General features: G+C 39.8%; 1 protein-coding gene across 2 annotated transcripts; it reads right to left on the bottom strand.

The window, feature by feature from the left end:
- Positions 1–929: 929 nt before the first annotated feature.
- Positions 930–11,071, bottom strand: LOC310997181 (carotenoid-cleaving dioxygenase, mitochondrial-like). Of its 2 annotated transcripts, none has more exons than XM_083986846.1 (12): positions 10,916–11,071; positions 8,029–8,233; positions 7,724–7,935; positions 7,117–7,232; positions 6,913–7,015; positions 6,668–6,796; positions 6,403–6,563; positions 6,131–6,298; positions 5,620–5,757; positions 4,376–4,558; positions 3,712–3,822; positions 930–2,202 (listed from the first exon to the last, which is right to left on the bottom strand). In XM_083986846.1, the coding sequence occupies exons 1-12, from the start codon at positions 10,941–10,943 to the stop codon at positions 2,086–2,088; spliced, it is 1,671 nt and encodes a 556-aa protein (XP_083842972.1). In that variant the 5' UTR covers positions 10,944–11,071; the 3' UTR covers positions 930–2,085. The 2 variants fall into 2 exon arrangements, with proteins under 2 accessions (XP_083842972.1, XP_083842973.1); XM_083986847.1 differs by lacking the exon at positions 930–2,202 and adding an exon at positions 2,245–2,355.
- Between the last annotated feature and the right edge of the window lie 1,045 nt (positions 11,072–12,116).

Genomic DNA, 12,116 nt, shown 5'->3' with positions numbered 1-12,116 from the left:
GCTACTTGAAAGTTTCAGATATTGTTGTTGAAATCACCTTTTTTGGTTTTTCTTTTTTAAATCTTCATTGTTCTAACAAAACGAACCATCTGCTGTCCGAGTTGTAACCATCATCATGTTCTGTTCTCCATCCCTGAATGTTTAGAAACTTAAATTGGATCGACGAAACTGTTGGATTTAGAGATTTTCTTTTAAGAGTTTGGTTCCTGTTGCTTTAACCGGCTGTCAGGAACACACAGAGAGGTTTTTTTTTTTCTTTTCCCTTTTGTTCACTCCTCTATGGAAATGCACATCTGTTCTGTGGCCACACACGCAGCTTAAAAAGTGAAATGGCAAGCTGCAGTTAGTCTTCTGCTTTAATCCACTGTTTCGATTTTGATTTATTCCAAGTCTTTTTATTTATTTTTTGTCTTGTTGTTGAATCAAGGTGATCCCTTTTCTCTTTTCTTTTCCTTTTTTCTTTTCTTTTCTGCTTTTTTTTTTTTTGTCCCAGTGAAGGCACTCTGTCTCAAGTGTCCTATAAATGCTGTTGTTAAGGTCACAGACTTGGAAATAACCCGTCTGAAGTTCAATGCCAGGCTTCTCCAATGCTTTGCAGTACGTTTTTGACGAGGCAGGGTGGGCTGGCGGTTACAGACTGTCCCATTGTCAGAGGGTCACAGGTTTGATCCCTCTTATAGCCAGTGTGGCCGCGTTGAGCCCGCCTCCTTCAGAGACGTTACTCCTGCCTCACTCCTTTGTTCAGACGCTTGTATGAGACAGAAAGTGGATCCGTTAAGATTCACAATCACACAACTGAAAGCAGAGAGCTCCAGCTCACGGGGGCTACAAAACAGAGAGCAGCGTGGTCACGGCTGCATTGTTGCTGCTCACAAACCCAAACGCCTGACTGTTGTCCAGTCGCACACAAACAACACAAAACAACGTGCAACAGTTTTTCTTCATGTCTTTTATTTATTCATTTATTTTCAGTCAGATATTTTTTTATCAACAGCTCCTGGTCAGTGACTTCAGGTCCTGACTCTGCAGATTCATTTTGTGACTGAGGGTGCACCGTGCACACAGTAAATGACATCATGTGCTGCCCTCTGCTGGATAATGTCTAGACTTCTTACTGCAGACTGAAAAAACTCAAACTCACATTTAGCATCTGCTTTAGCACATTTCTGTTGGCTTGATGTCAAATTAAAGCAGCATTGACTCCAATTAAAATGAGAAGCTCAGAATACAAAAACTCAATGGATGTTTTTCTAAAAAACAAACAAACTGAGAGTCAATTGAACATTTATGTTAGAGGATTGGAATTAGTCAGTTGCGAAAACTATTACGATTTTTGGTGATGTTGATGAATTTAGCTTTACGTTTTCACAAATGTTAAAAATAGCCTGTGAAACTGCCCAAGGCTATTAATGTCTTAACAAAAATTATGTTAATATTAGATGAAATGTAAAAATAGACATCTTCATAAGATCCTTTCAAATTATGAAAGAGCCCGTGATCATAAATCTGATTTTTGAGATTATATGTATTTAAGATGCACATTTGGTCGTTTACAGATGCAAAAGTTTAATTAATGGTAAACAGAGGATATAAAAAGTATATAAAATATTGTTTTAGAAAAAAAAAAAGATTACAAAATACTTGAGACCTTCATTTTATGATGTGATGACACCAACACTTTAAGCCATGAGCACCCAGTCATCATTACTACATTACTACCTGAGTACTCTGTGCTCATGGATCGAACCACACCCATTATCGTACCCAACTTCAGTGGTAGTTCCCTCTACAGTAGGTGTCTGGACCACATTTTAACACACACACACACACACACACACACACACACACACACACACACACACACACACACACACACACACACACACGCACGCTGAAAAAGTACCATCCACACTATAATGGCTAGTAAAGCTGTTAATTTGGCATTTGTGTGGTCTTAGAGTTGGAGCATTGTTCAACCTAAGTATAACAGGTTGAAAGCTCAGAGTATAATACCGCAGATATGATAAACACCACATTTGGCGTTTGTATTATGTTTTCCATCAAAAACATGTGACAGAAATAGATTTATGCAGAGGCACTGAAGGTACCGTGGAAGCCATAAGGCATGTTTACAGGAACATTGGCTCTTCCCAGCTCTTCAAATGTCTTGGCATCCAGAACCAGGAGGAAAGTTCCTTTATCCTGGAAAGAATAAAATTGTGAAATTACCATCAAAAGCCAAACCAGTCCCCATGTCCTTCAGGGACACATTATGTATTTGTTTAGAAAAGGAGCTCTTACAACAGTGAAGACATGCTTTGAAGATTGAGCCGCAGAGAACCAAACCTGTCTTTGTTGAGTGTTTGACACAAGTGGTGAATCAAATAAAAAAGAGAGAGTGAATATGATAATAAAAATATCACTGAATCCATTTAAAAATTTGAATTTGACCTTTTAGAGATATTTTCCATTGGCACTGCACTATCAGAGAGTTTTCCACCATAGATTGACAGACAATAGCAAACTGCTCCCGGTCACGACACAGTGTTATTTTAGCTTTAATTATCCTTCGGCAGCTGATTTACTTTGCAGCAGCAGCACAGTCAATAGAAGGAAGGAGATGAACAATACAGCACAACACAACTAAGATGCCAGATGTGGTTTTGAAAGAGAGCACAACAACAAAAACCTCAGGATGGTTCACACAATCTAGAAATAATAACTCTAATTTCAGATAGAGGTGTTTATTATGTAGAACGACATCATTTGCTGCAATTATCTTTCAAATGATTAAGTGTTTACGATTGTTTCAGTTTACATTAATGCTTTTTACATGTGTGACAGTCTCATTTGTGTCTGTGCGGGGCTCAAACGGTAACGCTGACAAGTTGACACTGAAAATAAAATTTGGCACTGAACACAAAACCCTGAACTGAAAAAGTAAACAATGGCACTGAAAAACATGTACTGAAAAAAGTTACATTGGCACTGAAATTAATGTTGGCTCTGAACAAGGTTACTTTTATTTCCAATGCCAGAATTTAACGTCACTGTTCTAGCTCTTTATTTCTGCTCCTGCAATAAAACTCTCACCCCCTGAAATCTTGGTAAATTAAAATTAAGTATGTATGTATTATTATGTATACAGTATGTGGTTTGCACTGTAATCCTTTTAATACCAGGGATTGTTGCAGCACCAACATGGCCACAATCACATTTCCTGCTATTACACTTATTCATTTGAGAAAGGTTTTTATTTTCCTGTGTGTGTAATTTGAAACTTTCCCCTTCGTGTAAATTCATCGATGAATATTTATAACGCTGCTCATCTCACCTCATGAATATGTATAATGGATTATGTGTCCGGCTGATAAAAGACTTGGACGAGACAATGAACTGAGCTCAGGTCAGTTAACAGGCCAGCTGCATGGTGGCAACCAAAACTCAGAAAAGCCCCCACCAGAGACAACAATACAACAACCTGCTGTGGTCACACTGGGATGTGCACATTATAAATTAGTATTTCAGAGACAAAAGTAGATTAACTGAGTCACAACAGAGGATATCAAGGCCTGTTTCTCCAAAACTATGCACTTTATCTTTTTACTCCTTAACATTTTTACTGTCAAACCTTTAACAAAATGTTCTATTCACATCACATGACTGTCCTACAACTCCTGTGTACCCTTCGGTCTTTAAATTGAGTCTTACCTGTGAGGGGGTGAGAACCACAGAGAGGATGACGCCATCGTCCTCCTCTTGAGCATCAGGTGAGGGCACAAACACAGGTTCTGATGGGTAGAAACCCCTCTGGTACCAAACCTGCCGAAGATAGAGAAATTGTGCTTCAGCTTTTCCTCTTTACTACTGCCTTTTTTAAATTAGTACAGTTCTTCCAGTCAAGAATCTTTATTACAACTTACCTTAAAATGGAAATTGTCATTTAAAATTTACCATTATTTCAAACAATGTCTCTAGATTTCCCTGTGCATGCATTTTGGTAACTGTGCTTTTCTTTTTTCTTCTAAAAATTAGATGAGATCAGCACCACTCCCACACATTCAGTCAAATATGAAGCCAATCAGCAGTTGGTTAGTTTAGTATAAAGCAAGAAATAGCTGGGCAATTCGAAATATGTCTTAATTATTGCACTTACAGTAAAGGTGGGTTTTATGCTGCAGATTTAGCATATTTTCTAAAATGTTGAACTAAGTTTTCTGTATTTACCTTATACACCTAGTTACATGTGGTCAAAGTGATGGACAAATTGCTGCGCTGCACATACTGTGTTGTATTACAGAAATAGGAAGCAGGAAGGATGATCAGGATTATTATCACCAGCAGTAGCAGCTGTTTCTTTTGACGCCTCACACACCTTGAGTGTCTTGTCCTTCAGGTCCATCTTGAGCAGAGAGTCTCCCACCAGGTGTCTGAAGCCGCAGCCGTAGAAATACCGGTACGGTCGTGTGTTACATCTGCCATAGTTGATCAGAGGGAACTCGAGGCCACCGTAGTCATGGAGGTCATCTCCATGGAGATCCTCGTGTTGGCAGAACACCTGTTGACAAAGGCAGGATCAGATGTCTGTTGTTTCTATCTATTGTGTTGTTACTCATCATCAACAGTTTTCGGTCACTGGGCATCAGCTTCGGTTCTCAGGAAGAATTTTATCAGCAGCTGGCAGCAAAATGAAACCTGCTTCCTCTGATAGAAACCTTGTTAAAACCCTGTCTTAAGCCTCTGCTCTGTGGAAGGATTTTGCATTTTAACAGGCTGAAAATCTCCCACCTCCAAACTATCCCCACAACCTTTTTAAGAAATGTTCTGAAATACACTGTTAAATCTGCTCTGCCTATTATTCATACATCCCTGGAGGCTGGAGTTTGTCCCGCTGCCTCCTAAACAGCTGTTGTTGCCTGGAGTCTTCAATATTACACACACATATTCAATTCCTACTATTTTTTTTTTAAAGAAAATCCTTGAAATAGTTAGAATTAGGTTAATACAGGTCCAGGAAAATGTTTTGAGCCACAGACACTGTTCATGCCAAAATACTGAGGGATTAAGGACTGAAGAAAGAAAAACACGCTGCTATAATTTGACTGCACAGGTCAAATCCGAAATTACAGAACCTTGGAGTCATCTTAGAGTAGACAATTTGAATTTCAGATATCACAGAAATGTTACTGAATGTTGGCAGGGTACAGCTGATTTTAATTTTAAAAACGAATTCATGTTTTGATCTCCAGTCAATTGTAATGCTGTGTTTTCCAATTACAGCTGAGTGGCTGTGTCGTGTCAACATGCAAAACCTCAACTTCCACGATCCTGATTAAAATAACAAACCTCATACAGTGACTCCAGACTTCGCTTCTCATCACCAGGTCCCAGATTTTTCACATTACATGTTATTGTAACAACATTTAATTAGGCTGTAAATTGCTGCTTACACATTAATGCATTTGTAATATTGATTAAAAACTATATTTACTACAATACAATCACCACCGAGAGTGTTTCTTTATGTTATGTTAGTTGTTCTAAATTGTTACTTACACTGTCTCTTCTAATCTCCTGTGGAAAAATGAATATTAAGAGGTAATTCAGTTTCCAACTCACTTTATCTTTGCTGAGTTTGACACACGTTGCTGCACTAGAGGGCCGAGTGTTCAGGTTCTGGTCCATTGGTGTTTCACCAGTCACATTCAGGGGTAAAACAAAGCGCCGAGGGTAAACCCTGCACAAGGTATTGTAGACCTGAGAGATACCGGAACAATAGTGCAAAGAGATTAGTCTCTTGTAGCAGGATTTACCGTTTCTGGGTGCACAGATTCAGAGAAATGAGACATAAAAACAAAAAACAACAGTACAAAAGTTCTTCTTCTAAAGAACTTTGCAATCATTTAGTGGAAAAGAGAAAGATGACCACGCCTCTAACGCCCTGAGCAGATATTTATTACTCAAGACAAACTGAGTAAAAACAGATGCATCTAAAAGCTGAAGCACAATGGGGAAAAAATTCAACACTGCTCGGATCGAATCTACATGAGTGTGTAATAATATCAGAGGGTGGACTTTCCCTCAGTAACTGAGCGTTAATTCATGTGCGTGTGAGTAATTTATTTCTGACCTCATCTAGTGCATCTCCCGACTTGCGTAAGTTCTGGATGAGATAGTTGTTGATGGCCTGGCCGTCATCTGAGCAGCACATGTCGAGCATCAGGAATCCGTCCTCCTCATAGGCGTTGATCTGGTGGAAGACGGACATCGCTTTGGTGTGGTACTTCACCGCGCTGACCTGCGGAAGAGACGACGATGTTAGAAAACCTGAAATCTGCACAGAATTTCCTGCATGAAGCCTTTACTGGTCCAACTGGAAATAAATCGCCACCCGTATCTCACCTCGCCTGTACGCTTGTCAACAAGATGGAGGACGGTTTCCAGCTTGGGATCCCAGTAAATGCCCTCGCTCAGAGCCTTCCCCCTCAGCTTACATGTCACGATCTTCAACAGGTCCATCTTGATCGGCTGCTCAATGAACACCACGTAGTTCTCAGACATGGCTGGAAACAAGCAGAGGTGGAGGTGTCACAGGGGTTTGTAGTTGAGGAAAACAGATGGATTCAGACAGCATGTAATAGTAGTTATTCCAGGAGCGATGTCCTACCAAAGCTGTGGTAGTAGGATGGATGGGACTTGTTTTCAGGCACAATGGAGCAGAGTACTTTGGCGCCTTGTAGGGTGTCTTTCTCATCTGCCCTCTCTGGAGGCACTTTGATAATGTTGTACAGGGCTCCTGAAAAACCAAACGAAGGGCAGATTATTCAGTCATTGCTTTTTAGTTCATATTTTATAAAGTAGCATGAAAATAAATAGCTCATCTGGGAGCCTTAATGAGGGTCTGGGACAAACCTTTGCTCCCGTACGAGTTGCCCATGTTGTAGGTGGTACCGTCAGGGTCGTAGTGTGGGTGGGCAGTGGCTCCATTTACAGCAATGAACTTGCTCCAGTCCACCTACGACACATAGCAGAGGATGAGAGGAATCGATGTGCGTTGACGTTGCAGAGAGATGATGAGTGTGTATGACTGCAGCTGCATGACAATCATGTTTGTACCTTTTCCAATGTTTCTAGACTCTCTGGGTTCACTCTGTGCATGAAGTTTGTCTCTGTGCTGACATAATAGTCACCTTTGTATTTCACAAAGCTCACACTTGCATTGTCTGTGGGTTCTGTGACAAAGAGAAACACAGGATTACTGGGGTCAGGGTTTTAAATGAGAGAGTATTTTCTTGTGGTGCTAAACCGTTCTGCCTGGTGATTTACAGCTTAGTAACACTGAGAAATCCGGCGTGCATGTAAAACATGTCGGCAGTACATACTTCCCCCCTGGTTCACCCCTGTAGCTCGTGTTGTTATGTAATCTTGGTGTATACTGAGTTCCACCTCTGGCCTCACCACTTAATTTGACAAAACAAAGTTTGTACAGTGTGTTCTCTTCTTCCCTCCGGTTGTCCTGGCTCCTCTGCTCTTCCTCAAATGACCAAACTTGTCAGACTCGCTCAAAAAGTCTGATTGTTGTTGTTTTATTTATATTTCGGAGCAGGATAGAAATAGAACAAAACAACATTCATGTAGGGTGAGTCTACAAACCAACTACAGACGATTTCCATGAGACTTCCTCTTTGTAAGACATTATCTAATTATACTCCATCACACTCACGCATCATCTCGAAGCGAGAAAGGAAGCGCTGAAAGAAGTTTTTGCAGGGGTCAGGCATGGCGAGGGTACCGAACTCTGACATCACGATGCGGTTCTTTTCACTGTTCTTCTTGTAGGCATCGCTGTTCAAGAACCGACTCATGTACGTCACCTGGCCGTTGTCCATCTTGAACTGGTGCAACATAGCCATCCCATCGAACCAGTGGTTGTAGCTGTGGGGAGTTTAGGATTAAATGAGTCATGTGTATTTGGAAATGTTTTTGTTCGTGCTGTGCAGCAGTAGATCGAGGCGTCTCCAAACTCACTGTGTGTTCCCAAACTCGAACTTCCCTGGGCCGTTGCGGAGGAAGTTGCCATTGATCCAGGAGGGGATGGTGCCTTGTACTTCAGTGGGGATCGGCTCGGGGGTCTCTGTTACTGAGCGCACCAAAGGAGCAATCGTCTCCAGCCCCGTCAGTGATGTCTTGACACATTCCTTGACATTTCCGTTTTCAACAGGCTTGTTGTCATCTGTGGGGAATAAATATATACACAGCATCATACACAAATCTCTTCACCTAGACAGACATTAGGGAGACGACTGTTTACAGTCTGTTGATGTTGCTCATTTTTTGGCTGCTGAGTCACTGTGAACTCTGGAAAAACTCAGGTTGTTTGTTCTTCTCTAAAAAGAAAAGCTTTGACTGGAACTCACTCTGAACTGTGCACTCAGCCAAAATATGTACAGTGTTTTTACGTTTCTTACAGGATTTCTTATGGGGCTGAGGAGGTTGTGTAGTTTGCAGCAGGAAGAGGAAAGAGTTGTTTATTTCAAGGGATGTTTGAGCTGAGAGCAGAAACCTCTACTTAAAGTGTGTTAACATAAAAGAGGCTGGATATAAATGTAATTTATAAAGATATCTTTTACAAGGCAGCATGTCTAATGTGCTCAGAAGTACAAAGATCGGGATCAAATGCAACTTTAAACCTTGGTATTAGTGTTTATAGTTATTAAAATTCAGTTGGTAACAAGCTAATCTCATGTGTGACTAAACATTAGTGAAGGCTGCTTAACTTGATGCTAATGAACCAAAATGACACATTAAAAAAAAAAAAAATCCTAGCTTGGTTTAGGAGAAATGATGCCATCGACAATTTTAATAATAAAAAAAAAGCCTAAAAAAACAACAATTTTGGGAACAGAATCTTTTAAATGATGGAGGAGAACACCCTATACATTAATAATACTTGACAAAGAGTAGAATAGTCCAACAAACAAAATCTAATTTGTAAAAAGAAAATTAAATGAAAGGGTTATTGTTGCTCAATAGAAGAGAAAAAAAAAGTCTAACTATTTGACTTGGCGTAGAAGCAGCCTGCTGCAGCACCACATTCGGGGAAAAGTTTGGCTGTGCTAAAGTTCAGCCTCAGCTGTAAAAAATAAATCCTGCACGCTGGCAACTGGGTCACAGTAAATGTGCTGTTTAGTGTCACTGCAGTATTTTTTAACTGACTCAACCTTCTCCATAATTTAAAACACAGACTGGACTGAACGCTGTTCCCAATGCAAAGGCATCTGACTTAAATTACTGTCAACAGTCAGCTCCACTGTTACCACGGCCTGTCGCTCTTAACCTCATTTACCTCTGCGCTGCTGACAGGGAGTGGTTATCGCTCTAATAAGTAAATAGATGAATGTGCAACAGCATATTTTGGGTGATTACAGCTAGTATAAACTTTTATCTACTCCTGCAGAACATACTTTCACAAATGTTTAGTTTGATGCAGTAATTCAGTTTAAACTAATTCTATCAACATAACATAACATAACATAACGAGAAATTAATGTGCTGGAGTGAAAATACAGATGAAAAAGAAAACATGTAAGTCACATGTAAGTCACTTGTAATAGGCTTTTTGCACAGCTCCTATACTTCCTGAACTTAAGCAAGCTCCTATATTTCCTGTTTTACATTATTGGGCAAACTGATTAATCCAGGTGTCTCTGACCTCACAACAATGGTCAGGCACACCTGGATTAATCAGTTTGCCCAATAATGTAAAACAGGAAACAAAGGAGCTTGCTGAAGTTCAGGAAGTAGAGCTGTGCAAAAAGCCAGTTTTATTACAGTAAGTTGGAACTTTTTAACATTCAAATTTAATTTGGCAATATGAGGGTATGTTAGGCACTCACAGTATGTGGTTACAGGTAACAGGTTAAAGTGTGTCAAGAAACATTGAGTGTTTGTGTTTTGCTTTTGGTTGATTCACTTGTTGCTTTTCTCTCAGGATGATAAGCCACAGTGAACACACACTGAGAAGAGACAGTGAACAGAACACATCTTATGTAGGCTATATATATTTATATTAATTAACAATATCTGCAGCTTCAGCACAGAAGCAGAGGTTTCAGTGAGAGAGAAGAACCACTAAATGTAAATTGCATTTTATAATTAATAATATTTAATCACAAACCATCTGTTCAGATTTATTAAGCATGTTGATAACAATATTGTTATTTGTCCACTACTACTACTAGGCTACTACTACTACTACTAGACAGGTGTGGGAAATACAGCTTGTTATTTATAAAGGTGTATTTTTTAATATATATATATTTTTTAAAACATAAGTGAAATAGAGTTGTTCTTCTGTAAGCAAACGGCGGTGAGATGTATGTTTCAGATACAGCTGCTCATGCTTTCTCCACGCCCTGTTCATCACAGTCTCTGCCCTCTCTTGTAATGTTATTTACCAACTGTAGAGCAAAACTCTTCCGGGACCGAGCGCACTGTATGAAAGGTTTCACATGTAGCCCAATCGCGTTTAATCTTGCAACTGTAACTAATCAATAATCGCGTAATAACAAAGTAATAACTGCAGTCTTGTCCCTACTGTCTGCAAAAGCTCTGTAACCTGAGACCTGACAGCAGCGGTTCAGCTTTAAGAACAGTTTGTTCTGGTATCACACATCATCGCACTGTCAACTCAACCGCAGTGAAACCTGCAGTGAAATCACACATCAACAAACACAGCAAACTTCCTTTTTCATATACAGTACAAGCCTGTGTGAAAGCACAAATATACAGGATCCTGTAATAATTGTGAGTCGTTACAGGCGCACATGGCTGTGCAGCAGCAGCAGCAGCAGAAGCAGCAGCAGGTGACTGACTGACCGCTTTCCCTCGGGTAGTGAAACATCCTCAGACTCACCTGAACCCTCGGGCTTCACAGGAGACATGGTGGCGGTGAACTTGGATGGATACAGCTCCTATCTCTACATCCGCGTCCAGCTGGATCATAAACCTTCAGCAGAGAGCATGAAGCCGCCACCGGAGCTGTGCACAGCGGCGCTATTATGTAACCCGGTTATGTAATACAGTATAGACCGAGAGAGAGAGAGAGAGAGAGAGAGAGAGAGAGAGAGAGAGAGAGAGAGAGAGAGAGAGAGAGAGAGAGAGAGAGAGAGAGAGATGGGGAATGATAAAAGCTGTTTACTTTTCTGTTGACCTGTGTAAGAGATGTGGCACTAATATGATTTTTCCTACAAAACATGCACTGATACTGGTAACAACTGCAGTGTAGGCTGTTACAGTGTCCTTTATCTGTGTACCCAATGTATAAGAGAGAGAGAGAGAGAGGCAACACTTCATCAGCACACACACATGCATAGGGTATACAGTATAAATGTGTGTATATATATATATATATATATATATATATATATATTTTTTTTTTTTTTTGTATATATTTGAATCTGTGAGTTGTTTGTTTTGTTTCATGGATTCTTGATGCTTTGGCAATGCCAAAAGCTCATTTGAATTTGAGAGGGTGTGTGTGTGTGTGTGTGTGTGTGGGGGGGGGTGTTGTTGATAAAAGCTGTTTACTTTTCTGTTGACCTGTGTAAGAGATGTGGCACTATGATTTTTCCTACAAAACACTGATAGGCTGCTGGTACTGTAAGTATAGCCTGTTAAAGTGTCCTTTATTATACATTTACAATAATGAGTAGGCTATCAGATTGGTAGTTGCTGTAATTAATAATGCATTAAATGAATACCGTGGCTATTATATTATTACTTGGGACAAAAATCATATGTAAATTTAGCCTTGACCCCAGTAATTCTTCATTACTGTAAATTTCCTCATTGTTGTACATTTCTTGTCTCTTCACTAATGATGGGAGTGGCTCACTGTAGAGCTTATTGCCTCAACTGGTGATATTGGTACTGCATGGACAAATACATCTGAAAACACCACAACAATGACAACATATTAGAACAATATTAAATAATAAATATAATTATGTAACTTACCTCATTTACCTTTTGTATTATTATTTTGTTTTACATTCATTTAAGGACATGGTTTCCTTTTGTCTCCTTTCTGTCCTCCTTGTATTAAAGTTTTAGTT

This window comes from Trachurus trachurus, assembly GCF_905171665.1.
Source record: "Trachurus trachurus genome assembly, chromosome: 14".
Classification (NCBI taxonomy): Eukaryota; Metazoa; Chordata; class Actinopteri; order Carangiformes; family Carangidae; genus Trachurus; species Trachurus trachurus.
The sequence above is the reverse complement of the archived record's forward strand: the minus strand, read 5'-3'. Positions and strand labels throughout refer to the sequence as shown.

What these genes read in the sequence shown, in the direction of transcription:
- LOC310997181 (XM_083986846.1), bottom strand. Translation starts at nt 10,943, where the DNA reads ATGTCTCCTGTGAAGCCCGAGGGTTCAG. An exon ending in TTCTCGCTTCGAGATGATGC is followed by an intron (nt 7,233 to 7,723) that starts GTGAGTGTGATG and finishes TCTTTGTCACAG; the next exon opens with AACCCACAGACAATGCAAGT. An exon ending in CGGGAGATGCACTAGATGAG is followed by an intron (nt 5,758 to 6,130) that starts GTCAGAAATAAA and finishes GGTATCTCTCAG; the next exon opens with GTCTACAATACCTTGTGCAG.